The sequence below is a fragment of the Halichoerus grypus genome, chromosome 8, assembly GCF_964656455.1.
Source record: "Halichoerus grypus chromosome 8, mHalGry1.hap1.1, whole genome shotgun sequence".
Taxonomy (NCBI): Eukaryota; Metazoa; Chordata; class Mammalia; order Carnivora; family Phocidae; genus Halichoerus; species Halichoerus grypus.
Window position 1 is genome coordinate 34,686,040 of NC_135719.1, and position 24,048 is coordinate 34,710,087.

A 24,048-nucleotide genomic window follows, 5' to 3' on the forward strand; every position below is an offset into this window, starting at 1 on the left:
ACAATTTCACTCATTCAAAGTGAGAGCAGTGGGAGAAGACCCTACAGTTAGCTCAAGAAACACTTTACAACTCTTAAAACCTTTCAAGTACATGAGTAACTCAAACCAGTTAAGAAGTTTCATGTACTTACTATTTCTAGACAGTAAGAAAATGACTCACTTTTCAAATAGCAGTTACTAGTAAGAGTGCATCTTGTATATTTTTTATAACCTCATGTGTTTTAAATATCTCCCATGATCTTGTTTACATTTAATCTGTACCACAAATTTCCAATCCAAGTTTAAGAAGTCTGCATTAATAGAACAAGACTAGGAGGCTTTCGTGAGGTTTATCCAATTTGACTGACGCAACTGACCCTGTCTGCTCCTCCTGGCTTCCAGGTCTCCGCTCATGGGCACCCCGGGGCTTCCACTCTTTCCTGGCAGAGGACCGCCTGCCAGGGCCCAGCTCTCCTGCTCTCCAGGCTCCCAGGGGCACAGCCTTCAGACACATGTTAATGCCTGCACTCAATCACACTCACACTCACAAACACATTGACTTTCGCACAGTCACACCCTACCACAATCACACATGCTCATTCTCATAGTCACTGATATATTCACACACAATCACTCATAATTACTCATAAACACACCCAGCTACTCACACACATTCACACTTACTTCCACTTTACGCTCACACCCGTAGTCTCAGCGACAAACTTCACACACACCCAGACTCATTCACATACTCACAAACACTCTCACACTTACACACACACTCACTCCTCCCACTTCATCAACTCATTCTCTCCACACTTAAACACATCCACATTCACATACAAACATTTCAATGGGTTGAACTGTATCCCCCAGAATTCGTGTTCACCCAAAAACCTCAGAATGTGACCTTATTTGGAAATAAATTCTTTGCAGATGTATTTAAGGTAAGGACTGAGATGACACTGTACTGAGTCAGGGTGGACCTTGAATCCAATGAAAGTCTTTATAAGAGGCAGAAAAGGACACAAAGAGACACATGGCAGTCCTTTGTGTGAAAATGAGGCAGAGCCTGGAGTGCTGTGGCCTCAAGCCAAGACAGCCTGGAGCTACCAGAAGCTGGAATAGACAAGAAAGGATCCTCTCCTGAAGTCTCTGCAGGGAACGCAGCCCTGCCAAAACCTTGATTTTGGACTTCTGGTCTCCAAAAATGTGAGGTTCCATAACTGTTATGGGCTGAACTATGTCCTCCCCCTCCCAAAAGCAGTATGTTGAAGTCCTAACCCCTTGCATCTCAGAATGTGACTTATTTGGAAATGAGGCCATGGAAGATGTAATCTGTTTAGAAGAGGTTAAACTAGATAAGGGTGGGTCCCTAATCCAATTATGACTAGTGTCCTTATAAAAAGGTGAGATTTGGAGACACACAGGTGAAGATGAGGGCAATAATCTACAACAAAAGAATGGCAAAGACTGCCAGCAAACTACCCCAAGTTAGGGGAGAGGCCTGGAACAGATCCTTCCCTCACAGCTCTCAGAAGGAACCAGACCTGCTGACACCTTGATCCTGAACTGCTAGCCTCCAGAACAGGGAGGAAAAAAACTTAGGCCACCCAGGTGTATGGTAGTTTCGTGTGGCAGCCCAGGCAAACCAACCAAATTTGCAGTAAGTTGTTCTGGCTGCCCTAGGACACTAATACACATGCAGACTCATACACATACACACACCCAGACACACACACACCAAATTCATAGCCCCAGTACTCTGTAGGCCCACAACTATTCATTGCATACATGTCTTGTCCGTCGTTCCACTTTCCACTAACATTCGCAGCAGTCCACACAGGGTCTTGGTGGCTTCACTCTGCATGATTTCAGCGTGGACTCCAGCAGAGAGACAAAGAGTTTGCAATAAATTAACAGTACTGGTAAGCATCATTGCAGTGGGATGAATGTTCCTTTCAATTTGTTCAGCTTCTGGAAAAAAGCATCAAAATAAGAACCTATACTTCCAAATAGAAGTGGAAAATGTCCCTGCATGTAATTTAAGGGATTTAATAACGCAGTCTTTTAAGGAATTTCATATTACAATTTTTACTGTGGAAAGGAAAATAGCTCTTTATAAGAAAAGATGGAATTCAGACTGCACTAAACATCCTAATCACCTCTGTCCCCACTTTCCTCAAAGAAAATAAGCCTTCTAAATTACAGTTTACTTTTTTAAAACAATCTCTGCACATAGCTCAGAAGCACTAAAACAATCTCAAGGATTTACTCTTTTAGAAAGACAACTTTCCAAATGTCAAGAGCTGCTTGCTGACAAGCTAACTATGCCTTGGATGAAGATGGAAGTGCCTGTGCCATGAAGGGGAACCAGAGGCTCGTGTGTCCAAGGCACTGACTTTCTGACAAGGAGGCATGTTAACAGCAGAGCCACAGTTCTTGCCCTGACTTCCCTGAGTGAAAACAAAACCAGCCCTGACCATCTATGTGCGAATCCAGGTTTCACATATGGTACTCCCAACAGCCCCAAAAGGCAGGCATCATCTGTTCACATCTGAGGGGGCCTGGACCCTCACAAGTGACATGGATGGAACACAACCTTTTCCACTCTCCATACCACCCATTCTCTACTGAGCTCAGCCTCTCAGGTTTCCTCGCCTGACCATACAAACCACTTCCAAAGCCTGACCATGCAGTGCATACAGCCATCACCTGAGCCCCAAGAATCAGCCCTGGCCTCCTGGACAGTCTCACCGAGACCAGCTGTGGGAAGCTTCACTCATACATCCCAATGTCTGCTGGACACATCTAAAAATGTCATGAAGTCCTCCTCCCACAACCTTGGATCTCCTTAGATAGGATTTAACTTTCTGGGTTCACTCCAAATTCTCACGTCTGGTTTCTTTAAGGCAATACAGCAGTGACTAATCCACATTATTCCTAGTCCACCAGGCACTGGCTCACTACCTCACACACAGGCTCAGAGCCAACCAAGAAGGTCCACCAGAGGTAAAGACAGAGCAAGCACTGCACTGCCAAACCCTACTGCACTGTCCCCAAAGGGAGCAAGAGAGTCAAATCCAGCGAGGTTGCCAGTTACCAGAGCCATGCTTTTAATTCCTGCATAAGAATCTCCTGGAGCTTATTTACACTGAACCTTCAGGGGCAAGTCCAAAACTACAGACCACAGTCCACAGCTGAGTCCTGACACTATTCTCATTCCCAGCTGAAAAGGATGGCCAGCTGCCATTAGCACACAGCTTGCCAGGTTGCCCCAGACTAAACAGCCCCAAGGCACCGACCAGAGTCATCCTCTGTGTCCGAGTCCTCTGCTGAGGGCTGTGTGGAGGCCGGCAGCTCTGCCAACTTGAGGTCATACTTCCCCTCCTTCCCCATCCTGTAGGAGTTGGTGCTGCCCGTGTCCCACTGGACCCTGATCCATCCGTCCTCTCCCAGTTCACCAATCACACGGCCAAGACCAGGAGGAGGTCCATCCTGAGGAAGCCAAAACAAAGATTAGTTAAGAGGGTGTATGCCTGTTCTGTCACACAGATGAAGCCTGCAAGGACTGCTATGTTACTCTGCACAGACTTTGTGCCCACAGACTGCTCCAAACCCACCTGCGACATGCACAGCTCACACATCATTACCTTAAATCAAACATCAGGAAATAACTTGCTTATGCTCCTTTACCAAAGAGTTAAGTGGGAAAAGCATCATCTCAAGCAGCATCCTCCCTAAACCAATGCAGAGATGAGGCTTTCCCCAGTCTAGTCCTGGTGCCCTGTTCCTTGGCTCCTTTAATCTCCCACAGGGCTTCAAAAGACCTGAAACTTGAAACAAGCACCTGCATCTCCTCATTTCCTCTTATTCCTCTTATTCTTCAGTTTTCCCATAGAACCTAAAGTGGACACCCCGTCTCTCATTTCTATGAGTGAAAGCTGTTTTTGGATGCTGCTTTCTATTCCAGGACACTATGAGTGAAAGCTGTTTTCAGGATGCTGCTACCTGTTTCAGGACACTTCTGAGATGATTCTGATGAGGCCCATGCTTAAAAATGAGGTTGAGAAAACCTAGAGATGACAAGAATACTACCGCACTGCAGGAAGGTGAGCACTGTCCTTCGCTAGTGACTACAGTAATGACACAGATACCAGCCCCCACGATCTCTACCTCGTGAGCCCTGACAGAAGCTTGGGAGTGATGTGCTACAAGGAGAAACAGAAATGGCCACTGCCCAACTGGCACACCTAAAACTGCAAGGTTGGGGCACTTAATGGGCACATGGCCATCAGCTCCTAGAGGCAGCACCTGGGTTTTCCTGCCTCACAGCGTTCAGAACACTATTACTAAGATGCGGTTTGCTTGCTCCTGTTTACTCTTGCTCCTACTCTGGGCTGCCCCTCAAATTGAGCCCATGCCAAGGAGTTTTCTGAAAACAGCTGTCACCCTTTGAAGACCTGATCCTACTTGAGATGTCCCTACACCCACTGTTTCTCTCTACTTGTTTTGACTCCATTCACCTGCCCAGGAACTAACTACATCACCAACTACATCATCTGTCAATTGCATAGGCCCTAAGTTAAGGTAGTTATTTATTCCAATTTCCACCCACTAATAACATGCAAGTAAGGATGGTAACTAATGTGTGGCTAATGTGTTTCAAAATCAAATCTAAGTACCTGATCACCCCATTTCCAATCAACACCTCTCATGACCCTGGTTCCAATCTTCATCATGGCAGCCAGTTCTGGCCCTGAAACTGGAAGCTGCACCGGAGCCGTTTCCTTCCTTGTCTCTTCCAAAACTGTAGCAGAAGCTCCTCGGGCAGAAGCATTCATATCCTCTTCAACATTATCACAACTAGGACCTATGAGGGCATCAAACGCAGCAGCTGAACTAATAAGTAGTTACAACTTCCTAATCTTAATACACTTTTTCAAAACTTATTAAGTACTGATGAAGATAATTTTGAAGATTCTATAGTGTATACTGTATTATTTTTTCAATACAATAAATACCATGAAAGATTTATTGATGAAAATTTAAAATGGCAAACGGAGAACCAAGTATAGAAATATGTACCAGAAGATATAAAAGATATAAAACGAGCAACAGAGACATTTACTCTACTTCTAGGAATTATGCCCCTCTCCAAAAAAAAGCAAAATGATTAAGTTAGAAAAACACTCATCACATATTCTTATTAGAATAGAAAAACAAAAGATAACCAAATAAATGTCTAACAATGAGAAACTAACCAACTTTAATTATGGTACCATGCAGAAAAGAGATAAGAACAGCAGGCCTGATACTGCTGTCCTTACGAAGGGCTACTTGCAAGGCAGCCCTCAGCTGGTGTCTGGGAACCTGGATTTCAGGAGGGCTCCCACCCTTCCCTAACTGGTAAGAGGCCTCTCTGTGCCTGAACTGTTTGCACAATGTGGTCTCTGCTGAAACCTGCTTCCTTCTGGGGGTCTAGAACTTGTATATGTGCCAGGCCCCAGTGCAAACTCTCTGAACTTTCCAGGTAGACAACATTTCACACATGTAGTCACAACTCTTTGCTGAGAGAATTAAGTTCATCCTGTGTGACTCCACCAGGAGAGGACTCATGTCAGTTTCTCCCAGACATTTCCCATGTGCCCTTCCCTTCAGTGATTTTGCTTTCTCGTCTTTCACTGTAGTGAAAGCCCTCAGTGTGACTATATACCAAGTCTGGTGAGGCCTCCTCACAAATTACTGAATCTGGGAGTGGTCTTAGGGACCCTGGCACAGGAATGGCAGCAGTGGGATTCTCTAGAACAACCCTAACTTGCTGAAATATTGCAAAAGGACTGTTTGGTAAAAGGAAGAATGAAGGGGTGGAGCACGATGAATATTTGGTCCCCAATTGCTGCCAAATCATCCATAGTATAAAACAGAAGTTGAGCTATCAGCTACAAGAAGTAAAATTTAGGGCGCCTGGGTGGCTCAGTTCGTTAAGCGACTGCCTTCGGCTCAGGTCATGATCCTGGAGTCCCGGGACCGAGTCCCGCATTGGGCTCCCTGCTCAATGGGGAGTCTGCTTCACCCTCTGACCGTCTCCCCTCTCATGCTCTTTCTCACTCTCTCTCTCTCTCTAAGATAAATAAATAAAAACTTTAAAAAAAAAAAAGAAGTAAAATTTAGAAACGGATTTTAAAATAGTAAATTTAACCCTATGAGTCAGCATGCTGGATCCCTTTGGCTGCTTTTGGCCTTGCTGGCTAATGTGAGGGGGAAAAAAGCACAGCCCTAGTAACTCCTTCAGTCTTTGTTTGCTCTTCCAAGGGGGAGGAAAAGGTGCCCAAACATTCCCAAAGGTAGACCTGGGTGGGTCAAAAATGTACAAAGTTCAGGATCCTCTCTCCTCGACGGAGAAAAAAAAGGTTATTCAATTCCCAGGGCTGGAGCAAAGCTTTAGATAAAGTAAAGCTCTTCCCCAGTTTTACTGGGGCAAAAAATATTCTTTTCTTCAGCCTAACCCAGTGGTGCCTCAGTGAGGCCCTAAGAAGGGCAGGGGTTGCATTCCAGCTAGGATCTCCCCTGGCAGCTATAATGTTAACCCTGCAAATGCCAAATTTACTCCAAAGGGTTTGAATACATTTGCAATAAGAAAAAAGGAGATATTTTTTTCAAGTGGCTTTGTATTTTGTGGCTCTTGTAGCTGGATGCATACATAAAATTAATATAAAATATTATATGCTTATGATTTCTTATATGAAAGAAAAATAACCCTGATCAAGGAAAGCGGTAAATACAGATATGTATTCATGTGACACAATTCCATTGCTTTCTGCAACCAGTAGGCAGGTTCAAATTTAAACTCTAAACAAAAGCCCCCATAATTAATGATTTGTGCTATGACTTTTACCTACTGGATTCTCTGGGAAAAAGAGGGAGATGACATAAAAAGAGAGGCAATTTCTAGATGGAAACACATTTTTGAGGTTTTTTTTTTTTAAGCATTTTTTAATTGTTAATGAGGTCTTAAGAAATCAGATGTCTGACTCACAGAGGCTGATTGTTTTCTAGCCTGATGCATATTTTTGAATGGGTCATGTGGACACAAAGATTGACAAGATCAAAGAGCTTAGGAAAGCCTTGCTTTTTTGCTTGGACTTGAACACTAGCCTTGCAGTATCTCAAGATTTCAGGCAAAGAACATCATAAACCAATCAGATCTAACAGACATATATACATAGAACTCAAAAAGAGGAAGATACACAATCTTCTCAAGGGTACATGGAACATTCTCCAGGATAGATCACATGCTAGACCATAAAACAAGTCTCAATAAATTGAAATAGAGTATAATCATACAAATTATGTTCTCTGACAACAGAATGAAACTAGAAATTAATAACAGAAGGAAAACTAGAAATTTCACAAGTATATGGAAATTAAATTACATACACTTAATTACCCAAAGGGAAAAAAAAAAATCACAAGAGAAATTTTTAAATACTCTGAGACAAATGAAAACAAAAGCACAACATACCAAAACTTATGGGATGCAAAAAAGGCAGTGCTAAGGTGGAAACTTATATCTATAAATGCATACATTAAAAAAAGAAGAAAAATCTCAAATCAGTAACTTAACTCTATACCTGGAGGAACTAGAAAAATAAGACTACAATAAACCCAAAGTTAGTAGGAAGAAAGAAATAATAAAGACTAGAGCAGAGATAGAGAATTAAAAACAACAACAACAGAATCAACAAAACCAAAAGTTGGTTTTTGGAAAATATCAACAAAATTGACAAACTTTAAGTAGATTAACTAAGAAAAAAAGAGATGATGCCAATAACTGAAACCAGAAATGAAACTGGGGACATTACTACTGATTCTACAGAGATAAAAAGAACTATAACAAAGTACTATGAACAACTATACACTAACACATTAGCTAACCTAGATGAAGTGGATAAATTCTTAGAAACACAAATTATCTGAACTGACTCAAGAAGAAACAGAAAATGTGCATAGACCTATAAGAAGTAAAGATATTGAATCAGTAATCAAACCTCCCAACAAAGAAAAATCCAGAACCAAATGGCTTAACTGGTGAATTCTACCAAACATTTAAAGAAAAATTAATACCAATTCTCTAACTCTTCCAAAAATAGAATAGAAGGCAACACTTTCTCACTCTATGAGGCCAGCATTACCCTGATTAACAAAAAAACTATAAAATACTGCTCAAAGAAATGAAAGAAGACCTAAATAAATATAAAGCCATCACACATTCATGGAAAGAAAGACTTAATATCTGTTAAGATAGCAATACTCCCCAACACAATCTACAGAGTCAATACAACCTCTAGGAAATCCCAACAGCTATTTTTTGCAGACATGGAAAATCCAGCCCTGAAATTCATATAGAAATCCTAAGGACCCAAAATGGCCAAAATAATCTTGAGGAAAAAAACAAAGTTGGAAAACTCACTTTTTGATTTTAAAACTTACCACAAAGCTAGTGTTCACAACAATGTGGTACTAGCATAATGACAGACCAACAAAATAGAAAGTCTAGAAATAAATCAAAAAATTTATAGTCAAATGATTTTTGACAAAGGGCCAAGACCTTGGGAAAAGAAGAGTCTTTTCAACAAATGGTACTAGGACAACTGGATAATCAAAAGAAATAAAAGGAGTCCTTACCTCACACCATATTAAAAATTGCCTAGAAATGGACTAAAGACTACAAGAACTAAGACTATAAACTTAAAAAAAGAAAACGCAGTGAGCAATCCTTGTGACCTGGGTTTGGCAATGATTTCTTGAACATGACATCAAAAGCACAAGCAACAAAAGAAAAATAGATAAATTGGACTTCACCAAAATTTAAAACTTCTGTGCATCAAAGTAAAACACAACCCATAGAATGGGAGGAAATATCTTCAAATCAGGTAATTGATAATGGTCTAGTATCCAGAATATGTAAAGGACTCCTACAACTCAACAACACGAAGACAAATAACCTAATTTAAAAATGGGCAAAGGTTTTGAAGAAATTTCTCTGAAAGATATACAGATGGCCAACAAGCACGTGTCAAGATGTTCAATGTCCTTACATCAGCAAAATGTACATTAAACCACAATGAGAAACCACTTCACACCAACTGGGATGACCACAATCTACCCCCCCTCCACCCCCGCCCACCATCCCCGAAAAGGAAAATAACTGGTATTGGTGAGGAGGAGAGAAACTGGAACCCTTTTCCATTGCTGGGGGAAATGGAAAATGTTGCAGTGCTATGGAAAAGATTGGTGGTCCTTAGCATGCTAAACATAGGATTACCATATGACTCTGCACTTCCACTCCTAGATATATAACAAAAGAATTAGAAACAGGTGTTCAAACAAAAACTTGTACACAAATGTTCCTAGCAGCACTACTCACAATGACCAAAAGATAGAAACAAGCCAAATGCCCAACTATGGGTGAAAGGTTAAATGAAATGTAGTATATGCATACAATATAATGTTTTTTAGCCATAAAAAGGAATGAAGTACTGATACATGCTAAGTGAAATAAGCCAGATACAAAAGGCTAAAAATTGTATTTCATTTATATGAAATATCCAGAATAGGAAAATCCAGAGATAAAAAGCAGATGTGTTGTTGCCAAAAGCTGGGGGAGTGGGAAATCAGGAATCACCACTAAATGGGTACGGCTTTCCATTTGGAGTGACAAAAAAGTTAGGGAACTAGATAGTAGTAATGTTTGTACAACATTATGGATGTGCTTATTGCTACTGAATGATAAAGTTGTTAAAAGGGTAAATTTTATGTTATTTTTATTTTACAATTAAAAAAAAGTTCACAAAGAGAGAGAAAGAAGACATGAAGGCAAAATCCTGACATTTTCATGAATGACTTAAGGCAGTGCCAACCTACCAATAAGCCGAAGTGCTGTCTGTGTGAGGGCGAGTGTGCCGGAGTTCAGCAGGAGGTTCAGGTTGTTTGCACCATGCTGCAGGGTAAGCATACTGAGCATGACCAGGAGAAAGCGAGCTTGTGGGGTCGTCCCCAGGCTTGGTCCTGAAGGATTCTCATTGGTAATGGTTTGTAGGGGGACAGGCTGGATACCTAAAAAGCATTGGCACCCACATAAATTTCTTGTGTGTGGATATAAAAACATACATGATGCAAAAAGCAGTAGCAATTTTTAAAAATTTCTGTTTTTCAGTGGGTTTCCAAAGTGTATGGACATCAGGCAGCTGTGCATTACTTCGCAATAATCCTACCACCATCAATCCACATATAGCCATTTCCAATTGTCTGCAAAACTTATCACACTGCTCCTCTAAATGTCCCTGATGGCTTACTCATTTCATTTCAAATACAGCAGTCATATTTCACTTCTCTTCCACAAGACCAATCCTAGCATTTCTCTGCAGGTACTCAAACTATCCAAGAAATTAAGTATTAATATAGGATATATAATTTAGGGCATATGGTATCAATGATACACATGAAAATGTTAAAATGTAAAAGCTTAATATCACAATACTACAAAATTGTGTCTTCTGCTGAATTTTGAAAGTTTTGTTTAAAATTTGAGAAAGCTTAAAGCGGCTTAGAATATTATTCTAATGTACCCCTGAAACGAATATACTATATATTAACTAAATTGAATTTAAATAAAAAAATTTTTTAAAGATTATTCTAATGTACAAAGTTATTAAAGTCTTCTCAAAGAGCAAAAATCAGCATTTGCAAGTTTCTACAACATATAATTAAGAGCCAAACTATAAAATAATGCTAATGTGATCATTGACATTACTTCAACAGCGATCTTAATACAGCCTTTTAAACATTTTTTTTTAACTCACCAAGCTCTTTAAATTTGGCATTTGCATCCATCAAAACATTTCGAATATTCTGAACAGCCCAAGCATACAGCTTGCCAAAAGTTACTTCCAGTAGCATCCGATTAAAAGGTGGGATCAAATCAACATCCTTTAAACAATCTGTAAGAGGTTCCCTTTCAAACAAAGTTGAAGAATATTACTTAGAATACTGCCAGACTTTCAACCTCAATAGAATAATGCTTTGTTGCCACAGTTTCCCTAATTAAGAAACAAATGTTATGAAGTTTTACCCTTTATCAATCCCCTCAGGAATAAGTCTTTGCCATCCACAGAACATAGCATACTGTACAGATGGAAGTAAGAAATTTTTGGTTGCCAGTTTTAAAATTGTATCTATCCCTTCCAGACGAACCTCTGCTCTCTCCAACTGCAAAATATGAATGCATACAGTTAAGTGTTGTGTATATTATCCTATGCAGAGAAGAACGTTCTTAGCAAATTTTACCTGTTTTAATAGGCACTTTCTCATTTTTTCCACATCCACTGGCTCTTCCTTAAGGGCAAATTCAGCAATGGTGCTGAGGAGTGCAGACTGTGGATAAAGACCCTGAACATTCTGCTTCAACCATTTGTATTTGTGAACACCTGTAACCGTACTCAACAGTGGCTGCCATTTATCCTGACAAAGGAAAACCATTTTCACCATTAGTTTACCTTATTGATATTAATATGCACTCTAAAACACTTATTCAAATAAAATATAAATAAATGCAAATATGTTGAAATTGGTACAATACTTTAAGTTTAGTGAGTAATTTATGGCAAAAATAGCTATGCCATAAATAGGCTTATAAATGAATTTATAATCTCTTATACTTATGTACTTTGGAACAGACAAACATGGCATACAAAGTTAAATTATCATCCATATTAATAGCCTAAGACACCAGGACAGTTTCTGGAGCAAAGTATACATATATTCAATGAATGAATGGTAAATGAATAATGATACAATGTACCACTAAACATAAAAGGGAACACTTTTCCAGCTATCAATCTGACCAGGACACCATAAATCAAGTGCGTTAAGTGTGACTTGGAATGTCACCCATACTTTCAGTAACCCACTACACTCTCTATCCTATAGATAATCAAGGACAAAGTGACAATACTATGGGTTCCTTTGCTGTGTGCTTTGTTTCTATTCAGCCAGCCTCAAAATCACAGAAAATACTTCACCTTAGGTGATTTAATTGTAATGGGTCTTTTGTCCACATTTATAGGACTGTGAGGCAAAATGCATGCTTCTTCTAAATCACTCTCTTCATTTCCAATTTTTTCTTCATCATCAGTAGATTCTGGCTTCTTAGGAACTATGATTAAAATTATCATTCATTATAAAAATCATTTACTTAAACATAATTTTAAATTAAGATATATTAAATATGCATGAAGGCAAAGGACCTGAATATTTTATTCAAATATGTAAATATCACTGTCAACTGAAATGCTTAAACTACAAAAAGTAAAAACCATCATGATTATTTTCACATGACATTCAATAATAACACTCTGCCACTTCACATCATGACAGAAAGGCAGTGAGAGTGCTATGATGCAGCAGATCCTACAGAAAGGGAAGCCCAGGAGTCAGCAAACATTTTCTTAAAGGGCCAGATGGTGACTATTTTAGTCTTTGCCGGCTATTCATTGCAGAATGAAAAGCAGCTAACTTTATTTATGGTTGCTGGAATTTAAACTTCATATAATTTCCATGTGTCCAACATATTATTCTTTTGATTTTTTAAAAAACAGTCTTAAAATGCAAAACTGGTCTTAGCAGTAGACAGCAGACAGTGGCAGAAGACAGCAAGCAGCAGGCTGCATTTGTCCCCAGACCACAGCTTGCCCACTCTGGACCAGTTCAATTAATCTGTCACCATTGTGCAAGTGAATTAACTGGATGCCTTTTACTATGTTAGTCTCTTTAATTAGGGAAATTTCTATTGAATTTGCAATGTGATATGCACTGTTGCTTCCATATTTTTGCTCCCTCTCAAGATTTTTAGTCTATTTCTTCTCAGCATATAATATAATAAGCAACATAATTAATAACACCTGGGCAGTAAAACACTAACACAGCAGGTCTGGGTTGCCCAAACCCTGCAAATTCCCAAGAAAGACTGTTCCTTCAGCACTTGGCCAACTCCTGTGAACTGAGCTCTGAGTCCCTGGCATGTTCTGCCTGAGAAGAGTGTTTCTGTATGCCTGAGGTCTGGGGCCATGTTTCCCAGTTTGACCAGATAATTTATGCCCACAATGGGACTTATGGTTCTCACCTGTTTCCACTGTGGAGGCTAGAGTCTTGAGTAACTGAGAGCAACCATGCAGGTGAGCATCCCTGGCTGACAGCCCTTCACACATGTTGTCTCTCACTGCTAAGAGGACTAAGCATGGCTCTGTGCAGCTCCACTGGAAGCTTAGGCCCAGTTTCCTTTGGATTTCCCTCAATGCACCTTTCCTTTTACTAATTCTAACTTGTATCCTTTCATAATAATAAACTGTAACTCTGAGTATAACAGCTCTTCTGAGTCCTATGGAGCCATACCAGTGAATCATCAGGTGCTCTTGGTGACCTTAACACAGCACCAGTAATATTAATCGTTTGTAAGTTGCTTAATTTTCTTTAAAAAAAAAAAAAAAAAGCTTCAAACTTCACACAACTAAATATTTAAACCCCAAACAAGAAACTTTAAGAGGTGACAGTGTGGGCTCAGATTCCGTGGAGGTGATGGCTGGGTGGTGAGGACATCATTCTCCCTCAAGCTGAGATGGCGGTCTCCCAAGCCTGTGCCTCTGCTGCGAGGATCTCAGAAGCATTCCTACCATGATTTCCTGACCTAGAACATCTCTAGGATTTAGGCAAATTGTTGTTGCTTAAGAGTTTGCTTAAGAACAATCAATTCAGGAGAGCTTCTAACACAACTTAATCTTTCCTTACATCATTGTTCATAATGTCCATCCAAAATTCAGTAATTAAAAAAAAATCAGTAATTAATATTGTTTAATAAGCTGATCTGTGAATAAATCAGTATAATTCATAAGAATATAATCAGAAATTTCTGTAAACATGTTTATAATCACAATTAACCAAATTCCAAAGTCTTTTATGTACTTATACTCAAATTCTGGTTATTTAATGCAAAAAGTCTTTTCCGTAATATCCCAGCAACTGTTTAGCTGCTTCCTAAAAATATTAGTAACTCTTCTAGCTACTTTTATAACAATTCCTCATGTATCAGAATACTCAATATTTCCAAAGAAAAACATTTCTTTACAAGAATGGCAAGATTAACTGCAAAATTAAATGTTTCCATACATCTCATTTACCAGGACAAGTGATAAAAAAAATACTTCCTTTTCCCCATCAATTTAATAAAGAGTATAGTGTTTACCTTTTTCAGTATCCACTTACTAGTTACCAAATCATAACACCCTCAATCTCAAAGTTGCATCATTATCTGATCTCTTGGAAAAATAAGCAGGATCTGTATATTTAATCGTAAGTGAACAGCTTCACTCAAATCACAGACTCAATTATATGGGGGCAAAGCACATACTCTGACAGCACTTTCCTACCTTTTACGTTCTTACCTCTCTTTTTCCTTCGTTCTCGAATTATCTTCTGAACTATCCTCCTCCAACGGGGCAAAGAACTTAACAGTTTAAACTTGGACATTATAGAGAGATCATTACAAACTGCAGGTCTTAGTTCATTAAAGAGGAATCTCAAACGTTCGATGACTGGAGCACAGACTTCCTTGTAAGAACGACCCTGTTCTTGATGTGTCTACAAAGTTAAATATGAAAAGACAATTAACAAATATTTTACCAACTGTCTGCAAAGCACATAAGAAAAAGTATAAAAATGTACTTACCTTAATGAGTGAGCATTTTGCCTGGTAGACAACTCTACAAACATCCACTACTGATTTAGGCAATGTTCTGTGCTTTACTTGCTCAATACCAAGTGTTCCTGCATGAACTAAAGATAATGCCACGTGACCTGTAAAAGACATTTTAAAAAGGGGGCAGGGTAAGAATGAATGCATATTGCATGTCAGTCAAAAAATGTAATAGTATAGCTAAAATATCAAGTTTCCTACCTAAATCTTCATGCTTTAAAAGGCAACATAACAGTAAGCGGCCAACCTCTTCCACAGGATGTTCAGGAGGAAATGTGATTGGTGTGGTCAAGTGGCACTGCCTACAGTACCTTTCTATTTGACACAGAAAGTCCTGTAACAGAAACAGCTGGAGGTAAATTCAGAGCCACACGAAATGCCACCATGAATTCCAAACTACATGCCACAATTTCTAATGCACTTGCAATCACCAATGCCTCTAAAACATCACTGGCATATTGCACCAAACCAGTCTCTTACCTCAAAACCAGCCCCACAAATAATATGTAAATAAAGTCTGTGCTAAGCCAATCAAAGAACATGAAGGTGTTCACACATCAAAGTCCTAAGGTAAACCAAAGGACACTAAGTGTGGGAAGGCCTCACTCACCTTCACATTGTGATCCTGGATGTTATTATCAGCAATAGCTTGCAGGAATGCCTGGGAATGGTCGCCCAGGGCCCGTCTGTGGGAGCAGAGTCGGGACTTGCTGGCAGGAGTGCCCCCAGGAGAGCTACAATGGTCCTCATCTTTCTCCTCATTGTAGCTATAGTGGATCTGGCTGGTCTGCAGGCCTCCAGAGAAGATGGATGACTGAAGCCACTCTAGAAAGTGCATATGCAAATATTAAGAAGAAACTTGAGTGCACTGAATATTTATTCAGAAATAAATATTGAAATAAAAGATAAAGAACCGAATAGCTAATTTACAAGGAGAAATTTAGCATCATTCATATTAAAGAGTCACATCTAACATATTTACAGAGGCTGGCTTATAATTCCTACATCTACAGGAAAACAGGTAACACTTCTGGTTCTTTTTTTTTTAAAGATTTTTATTTATTTATTTGACAGAGAGACAGTGAGAGAGGGAACACAAACAGGGGGAGTGGGAGAGGGAGAAGCAGGCTTCCTGCTGAGCAGGGAGCCCGATGCGGGGCTCCATCCCAGGACCCTGGGGTCATGACCTGAGCCGAAGGCAGACGCTTAACGACTGAGCCACCCAGGCGCCCCTACACTTCTGGTTCTTTCCTACATCTTAAGCATGGTGTCAGAACGCAAGATAATAGTTTCAGTCCAACACTTACTTAGGTACCTGGTCAAGCATGGAGCTGACAGATTCCACAGATACTGTGTGAAGACTGGGGTTTTGCATTCTGACAGGGAGAGCATCATCTGGGCAACATTTACACAAGTAATCATTCAACTTGAATTGGGATAACTGTATGCTACAAAGTACTACAGTGGGTATAGCAGCAAGACCCCCACTATTTGAAGATTCAGTAAAGGATTTGCTGTGGAAGTGACAATTGAACTGAGATCTAGATAAAGACAAAAACACTGAACATCCAGGTAGGAAAACAGCACATGAGAAGGGATCTACAAAGAAAAATTCCCTAGAGCGTTAATCCAGTAATAAAAATGAGCGACTACTAGACATATAACATGGGATCTTAGTAAGAGACAGATCCTTGGGAGACTGGATATCCAGTGGACTATAAAGGAGACCTGTGTGAGGCATGGCCAGACCCTCGAGAACATGCAATTCCTCAGTGCAAATGTAAATGCTCATTCTAACTGCTATGATAACTAGAGTAAAGGTTCACCAAAAAAATGAAGAGTCAGTTTGTACATTGCTACAAATTTTTTTCAATGACTTGTGTTACCAATATAGTCCTCTGAAACCCAAGCAATCAAATCTGGGATGTACTCAACATTCTTTTACTGGAAATTTAGATGTTAGAGCATTCAGGAGCATTCTCTAAAGTGTCACATTAATTCTAGAACACAAATCTGATCATGACCTTCCCTGATTCTCTACATTTAGAACTCTCTCTAATCTCTCAAAGATACTGCTCTAAAGGTGGCTTTTGATGCCCTAGAGTAGATTAGGCCCCCTCCACTAGGGCCCATAGCACCTTCTGCTCTCCTCTGCTCTGACTCTTCTAATTTCCCACCCTCCTTGCTGATTTAGAAGAAGCCTATCTTCCCCACTCCCCTTTGAGGGAGAGGATGAGTCCAACTCCCATCCTCTCCCACTTAGAGACTCTGTAGACAGCAAAATGCCCAGCATGCACACCAAGGGCTTGCTCCAGAAGGCTGGGCTGACCACGTACCATGGCCATCCTTGCCCACCAGCCTTCTCCCGACAGTGCACATACATGAGCAACTGGAAACCCTACTTTTTTCAAGAATGCCCCTTACACACATGTTTCACACACCCAGCCTCCCCATCAGAACCACTTACAAATGTCTCCATTTTATCCTCTATCACCCTGCATACTGATCTATCATAACGTCTGGCTCATCATCACACAAAAAGCACCTAAAGGCAGAGATGTGTCTAATTCCACACCTAATGCATTGAGCACCCAGCAAGGTAACTCATAAGTACTTACTCAATAGATCCTTGCTGGATGGTTGGTAGACAGATGGATAGAGAAATATACAAATACACAAACAGAACTTTAATCCATCTTATATGGAGAAATTTTATAACTTTCGGTGATTAAAAAGGTTGAAATCCCAAAATGTATTTGAGTCTAGTAAAAACACAATCCTCAAACAAAATGCTATTCCCAACAGAAACCCAATCCATGTCACATAGACGACAGCCAGGTTGAGTCCATCTGTCACAGGAGGCAAAAGTAATAGCACGCACAGGATTGATCTTCCTATGCACTTGTTAGCTTCCTCTGCTGCCACAGGTCATGAGAGCAAGTAAAAGCCACTACACATCTATTTCTATTTAATTGGCTTAGTCTCTTAGTCTCACTATCCTTATTTTTACTCACCAACAACTGCGTTGATTCTTCTCCCATTCTAAATGGCACTTATGTCTCAGCTAAAATAACTTGCTAGGGGCGCAATCAGTCATTAAGCATCTGCCTTCAGCTCGGGTCACGATCCAGGGGTCCTGGGATCGAGCCCCGCACTGGGCCCCCTGCTCCGTGGGAAACCTGCTTCTGCTTCTCCCTTTCCCACTCCCCCTGCTTGTGTTCCCTCTCTCACCGTCTCTCTCTCTGTCAAATAAATAAATAAAATCTTTAAGATAAGATAAAATAAAATAAAGTAAAATAAAATAAAATAAAATAAAAACTTGCTAATCTGTTAGCAGAAAGCAAAACTTTTCTTACTGGCACATTCGATCTCAACCGGAGACAGCGGTGTGCTCATAGCTAAATAGGAAGCATGTAATCCGAGAAGCAGGCCCAGATTCCTCTCTGTATCTATCAGAGGCGAAGAGAGACTTCCCAGATCTGGTATGGTAACAACTTCTTGGTCAGGCTTGGAAAGATAAATTTCATCATCAGTCTGAGAAAACAGGGTTAATTAAAAACATAAAACCAAAAAGAGCAACAGCTTATATCCCTAAACACGACAAAGTTCCATCAGGAAGAGAAGCAGGTGCTCTGGACACCCTCTTTCTACATCCTATTATAGTGAGCTCATGCTGCTACCAAAATAACCATGCACACCCTACAAAGCAGACAGGAAACACACAGGTCTACTGGTGGTAAAACCAAAGCTCAATAAACAAGTCAGCTAGAGAATTCCTTACAAAATCAAACAGAAGTTTCCAGAGTGACTGTATAACAATACTTCAGAAAATATACTGAATTGTTACATGCATAAATAACCCCAAAAAAGACAAAAATACGACAAGGATTGCTGTGAGTAGTGAACTGTGACCACATAAGTGGAAAGTAGATTATGCTAACAAAAAGGAAATCCAATTAGAAAAGAGCTCAAATGAAAATAAACTTTGCCAGTCGTATTAGATGATAATTTACAAGCAAAGTCAATCTTCCCCCTTCATGAATGCTTTAAGTACTACCCATATGGCACTTCATAAATTTTATTCCTTCTGGATCCATACCTGGAAAACCAATCCCAATATATAAATTCCAAAGCTCATGCATATGTAGGACATATTTCTATTCTAAAGTTCTTCCTAAAAAATATATCTCAAGCCATTTCAAATTTCTACATAAGCTTACAACGAAAATATAAAGACCAAAGGTTAACCTCTTTTTTATGTGTGGAAAAGTGTCCACATTTCTTACAAATAACAATTTTTGAAATAATTTTTCAAGATCAGTCCTTCATAAATCTTAACATGAATAACTAAATTCATTTATAAAAAAATCTCTAAAGGATCTTCACATGTGTCACTTAATGACATCCACCCCTACCAAAAAGCCCAGCTATCAGTACTTCAGGACAAAAACCACCTATCACAAATATACAGGGAGGGTCTCCCCTGATGTCCACCATGATGCCTACTGCACACAGCCTCACCTCCAGATACTGGCCAACACAGAAGGCATGCATTGATTCCCGAGTGTCTTCAAACTGCAAAGCAGCTTCCAAAGCTACCACTGGGTCTTCCCCTGCAAACTGAGCTAAAACAAAAAAGAAAAAAGCAACATTACTTCAGTGCAATTTGCCTAGACACCTATAGTAGAAATGTCAAGTAGGAAATAGATCAGGCGTGAGGGTTACCAAAGTATAATGATCTTTCACCCTCTCCCAGAGCTGCCTGGGCCAACTCAGACTTGAAACAAGTTCCACCAACAAGTGCTGAAACAAACACACACACAAAATGCATAATGATGAGAAATTCTTCAAATGTGCTTGAACACTGATAGGACAGACATCAGAGTTAGCAGCAGATTAAAATGTGTGGGGGCTGGAACAATACTCAACTAATCACTTAAAAGCCAAATGCTCTGCTCAAAATGGGACATGCCACAACTTTTAACCATGAAGTAGAAAGTGAGGCCTTACCAAGAATACTATTTCCTGTTAATGACTGTGTCTGGAAGTCCTTTATATCATACACTTTCCCATCAATCACTGTCCAGAAGCCTCCATCTTTATTGTGGTTCTCCAAATCAGCTTTGCGTATCTGTGTCACCTCCTCATTATTTCTACAGTTCTGACCTGTAAAAAATGACTCTGTATATACAGAAACCAAAATCAATGAATCAATAGATCAACAGATGAAACAACTACAACAAATCGTGCAAAAGAACTACAAAGGGAAATAGACAAATCCATAATCATAATGGGAGATTAACATACCTCTCGCTATAACTAATATCACAAACAAAAATTCAATAAAGATATGGAATGAGTTATAAAACAAAAACAAAAAAAATCACCTGAGTAGCATGAATAGCAAATCTGATCAGGCAATAAAGCAAATCTTAAAAATTTTAAAGAAATAAAGCTACAGAGCATATACACTGACTATAATGCAGTTAAATTACAAATAGGTAACAAAAACAAAATAAAAATTCTCTACATATTTGAAAACTATGAAATATAAGTCATCTAAAATTCCCAGAAGAAAATAACTATGGAAAAAAAATACAATGGAAAACAATGAAAATACTATAGATCAAAATTTACATAGTTAAATATATGTTTGAGGGCATTTATACTTTTAAATATATACAATAGGAAAAAGGAAAAGCTAAAAAGTTAGTAAATATCAAATCAATAAAATTTTATGAGTTCATAATGATATGAAGGAAAGGAAAGGAATGGAAAGGCAAAAGGCAAAAAAAGCAAAAGGCAAGGCAAGGAAAGAGAAAAGATGAAGGGAGGGAAGGAGGCAGGAGGGAGGGAGGAAATCTCATTGGTCACCTTTAGAAGTACTAAGACACCAACTCAATATTTGAAAAATGATAAATGAAAGTGATTGAGGAGGGGAATCAAGCTAGGATCATGTCCTAGCTGTGCAAATTGTATCTCATGCTAACCAAACAGCTGAGGGCAAGGTTACTAGGGGATATTATAGAGGACAGACTGTATATGAACTCCCTGATCCATGTGAACAGAACTGAAGGTGGGGTCACCCTGAATCACAGGCCTCAGAAGCAATGAAACAAGAAGCACACAGCATGACCTCAGACACACTCTAACCAAAACTGAATCCAAATCTGCATCCAAATCTCATTAACCCTATATATATATATATAACCAGCTGGAGAGAGCAATCAACCAAATTCAGAAAATGTGAAATTCTCCAGAACAAATGCCCTGCTTTTTTGACAAATAAATAGTATGACCAAAGAGGAGAGAAGGGCCTAGAGATATACTGTTAAAGGAAAAAGAGACTGGAAGCATATCATCCAACTGTAACATGCAAAACATGTTTAGATCCTGATTCTAAAAAAAAACAAAAAAAACAAAAAAACACCAATAAAAAGGCATTTTTAGATAATCCAAGAAAATTTAACATGGACTACATGTTACATTAAGGAATCATTGTTAATTTTGGACAGAAAAATGACATTATGGTTTCATTACCAAAAAAGTTCTGATCATTAACAGGTAATATCTGTCAAAATGTTTTAAAGAGATATGCTTTAAAATGATTCATTCATTCATTCATTCAATCAGTAAGATAAGTGTAGGAGAGGCTGGTAATGTGAATATTTGTAAATCCAGGTTCATTATCCTATTCTCCCTACTTTTATCTGTGTTTTCATAATAAACACTACAAAAACATCACTATGCTAATAAACATTTCTCTAAAAGTTAGAAAAATATCAGATTAAACCCTAAAAAAGAAGAAATAATAAAGACCAGTGTGGCTCCAGCATAAAGACAGACATTTAGATCAATGGAATAGAATACAGAGCTCAGACATAAATCCTCACATATATGGTCAAATGATTTCAGACAAGAGTGCCACAACCATTCAATGGGGAAAGGAGGACAGTCTTTTTCACAAATGGTGCTAGGAAAACTGAATATCCAACTGCAAACAAATCAAGTTGGACCCTTACCTTACACTATATACAAAAATTAACTCAAAATAGATCAAAGAGTTAAATGAAGAGCTAAAACTATAAAATATCGAACGCTTAGAAAAAAAAAACAGGAGAAAACTTTCATTACATAGGATTTGGCAATGATGTCTTGGACAAAACACTGAAAGCATAGGCAACAAAAGAAAAAAATAGGTAAATTGGACTTCATCAAAATTAAACATCACAGGACACTATCGACAAAATGAAAAGGCAATCCACACATAGGAGAAAATAGGTGCAAATCATATATATCCAAAATATACAACAAACTATAACAAACTCCTACAACTCAACAATAACAACAACAAAACCTGATTCAAAAATAGGAAAAACACTCGAATAGACATTTCTCCAAAGATATACAAATGGCCAATCACTAACCATTAAGGAAAATCACAACAAAACTACAGTGTAACACCACTTCATCACATTAGGATGGCTATTACCAACAAAACCAAAAAAAGTATTGGCAAGGACGTGAAAAATTAGAACCCTTCCTTGTACCTTGCTCATGGGAATGTAAAATGGAACAGCCACTACGGAAAACATTATGGTGGGGTTCCTCAAAAAGTTAAAGATAGAATTACCATATGACTCGGCAATTCCACTTTTGGCTACATACCCAAAAGAAGTGAAAGCAGGGATTCAGACAGACATTGGCACACCCATGTTCATAGGAGCATTAGTCACAGCAGCCAAAAGGTGGAAACAACCCAAGTGTCCATCAACAAATGACTGGATAAACCATTTCATTTGAAATATTATGAAATATTATTCAGCTTTAAGAAGGAAGGAAATTCTAACATATGCTACAACATGGATGAACCTTGAAGACATGCTGAGTAAAATAAACCCATTACCAAAGAACAAATACGGTATGACTGCACCTATATGACTTACCTAGAGTAATCAAATTCATAGAAACAGAACGCTGAATGGTGGTTGTCAAGGGCTGAGGGGGAGTGGAGAATGGGAGTTAATGTTTAATGGGTACAGAGTTTCAGTTGAGGGAAGATGAAAACATTTTGAAGCTGGATGGTGGTGATGGTTGCACAATAATATGAATGTACCTCATGCCATAGAACTGAAAACTTAAAAATGGTTAAAATGATAAATTTTATGTTATGTATATTCTCCCATAGGTAAAAAAAAAAAAAAAAAAGTTGGGTTTCCACTCTACCTTACAACCCCCAAATCAAAAGAAATTTTTCACAAAGAACACTACAGATCAAGATGATTATCTGGCAAATTCCACCAATCTTACACATACATTTCTCAAAAAAGAAGAGCGAAGAACATTCTCTAACTCTAAGAGAGTAACACAACCTGCCTTATCAAAACTTTGAATGTTATATTTTTGTACTATTGAATCCATCAGACAGTTTCTCCCAACTAGCTAACATTCTCAATTGACAGATCAAAACAGAAATTAAAAGAGGTTGCATGGGAAGCTGCCATGTTCATAAACAACAGCTTCTTTGTTAGTGGAGGGGCGGTGATTATCAGCAACCTACAGGGCATTAAAAGAAAAGAAAATTACAATTCACAAACACAGATGCAAACTGTTGGGAAAAAAAAAAAAAACAAGGCCTGCAATGTATATTAATATGAACAATAAATATAACCTAGGTAGTTTTATTCCAGAAATGGAAGGCTGATTTAACTTTTGAAAATCAATAATTCACACATTAATAGAAAAAAGAGGAAAAATTATATGATCAGTGAAATGCAAAAAACCATTTGATGAAATCTAATATCCGTTCACAATTAAAACCTCTATGCAAAGCAGAATAAAAGAGAACATCCTTAATATTTAAAGGTTTCTACAAAGAAAACCCTTAAGAAACTTCATACTTCATATGCGAAATTTGGAAAGCTTTTCTTCTGCTACTAAGAACAAGACAAGACTGCCCACGATCACCATTTCCATTCAACAATGCACTCGAGGGTGCTACCAAGTGCAGAAGTCACAGGGGGAGGCTGCAAGATCAGAAACAGACACAGGCAGAGACAGTCAACTTATTTAGACAGAAGCTGTACTCCCAAAGAGTGACCAAGGACAGTCCTTTCACCCAAAAGTGCTGGTACGACGACCCTATGGACAAATCGCCTATGGAAAAAATGACATCTGACTTCTTGGCACAGAGATGAACAGTGAGAACTCTCATACTTAATAGAGATGAAAATCAGCACAATCACTATGGAAACCTATGG

The 24,048-nt window shown here is 38.9% G+C and overlaps 1 protein-coding gene across 7 annotated transcripts in view; it reads right to left on the reverse strand.

Annotated features, from left to right (window-relative positions):
- The window catches only part of HERC2 (HECT and RLD domain containing E3 ubiquitin protein ligase 2), a 245,212-nt gene that overhangs the window by 112,410 nt on the left and 108,754 nt on the right, over nt 1–24,048 (reverse strand). For 5 of the 7 annotated variants that reach the window (XR_013450354.1, XM_036072883.2, XM_078079009.1 and 2 more), the window contains exons 24-38: nt 19,799–19,969; nt 19,310–19,413; nt 18,145–18,295; nt 15,399–15,613; nt 14,990–15,122; nt 14,762–14,889; nt 14,478–14,673; nt 12,063–12,196; nt 11,329–11,502; nt 11,114–11,250; nt 10,845–10,996; nt 9,907–10,098; nt 4,665–4,852; nt 3,285–3,477; nt 1,774–1,956 (exon numbers count right to left, since the gene is read on the reverse strand). Coding sequence is in view for 6 of the 7 variants with exons in the window: in XM_036072883.2 (XP_035928776.2) it covers nt 1,774–1,956; nt 3,285–3,477; nt 4,665–4,852; nt 9,907–10,098; nt 10,845–10,996; nt 11,114–11,250; nt 11,329–11,502; nt 12,063–12,196; nt 14,478–14,673; nt 14,762–14,889; nt 14,990–15,122; nt 15,399–15,613; nt 18,145–18,295; nt 19,310–19,413; nt 19,799–19,969 (2,451 nt within the window). In the remaining variant the exon portion in view is untranslated. The remainder of the gene's footprint in view (nt 1–1,773; nt 1,957–3,284; nt 3,478–4,664; nt 4,853–9,906; nt 10,099–10,844; nt 10,997–11,113; nt 11,251–11,328; nt 11,503–12,062; nt 12,197–14,477; nt 14,674–14,761; nt 14,890–14,989; nt 15,123–15,398; nt 15,614–18,144; nt 18,296–19,309; nt 19,414–19,798; nt 19,970–24,048) is intronic. The other 2 variants (XM_078079011.1, XM_078079010.1) reach the window with 2 other exon arrangements.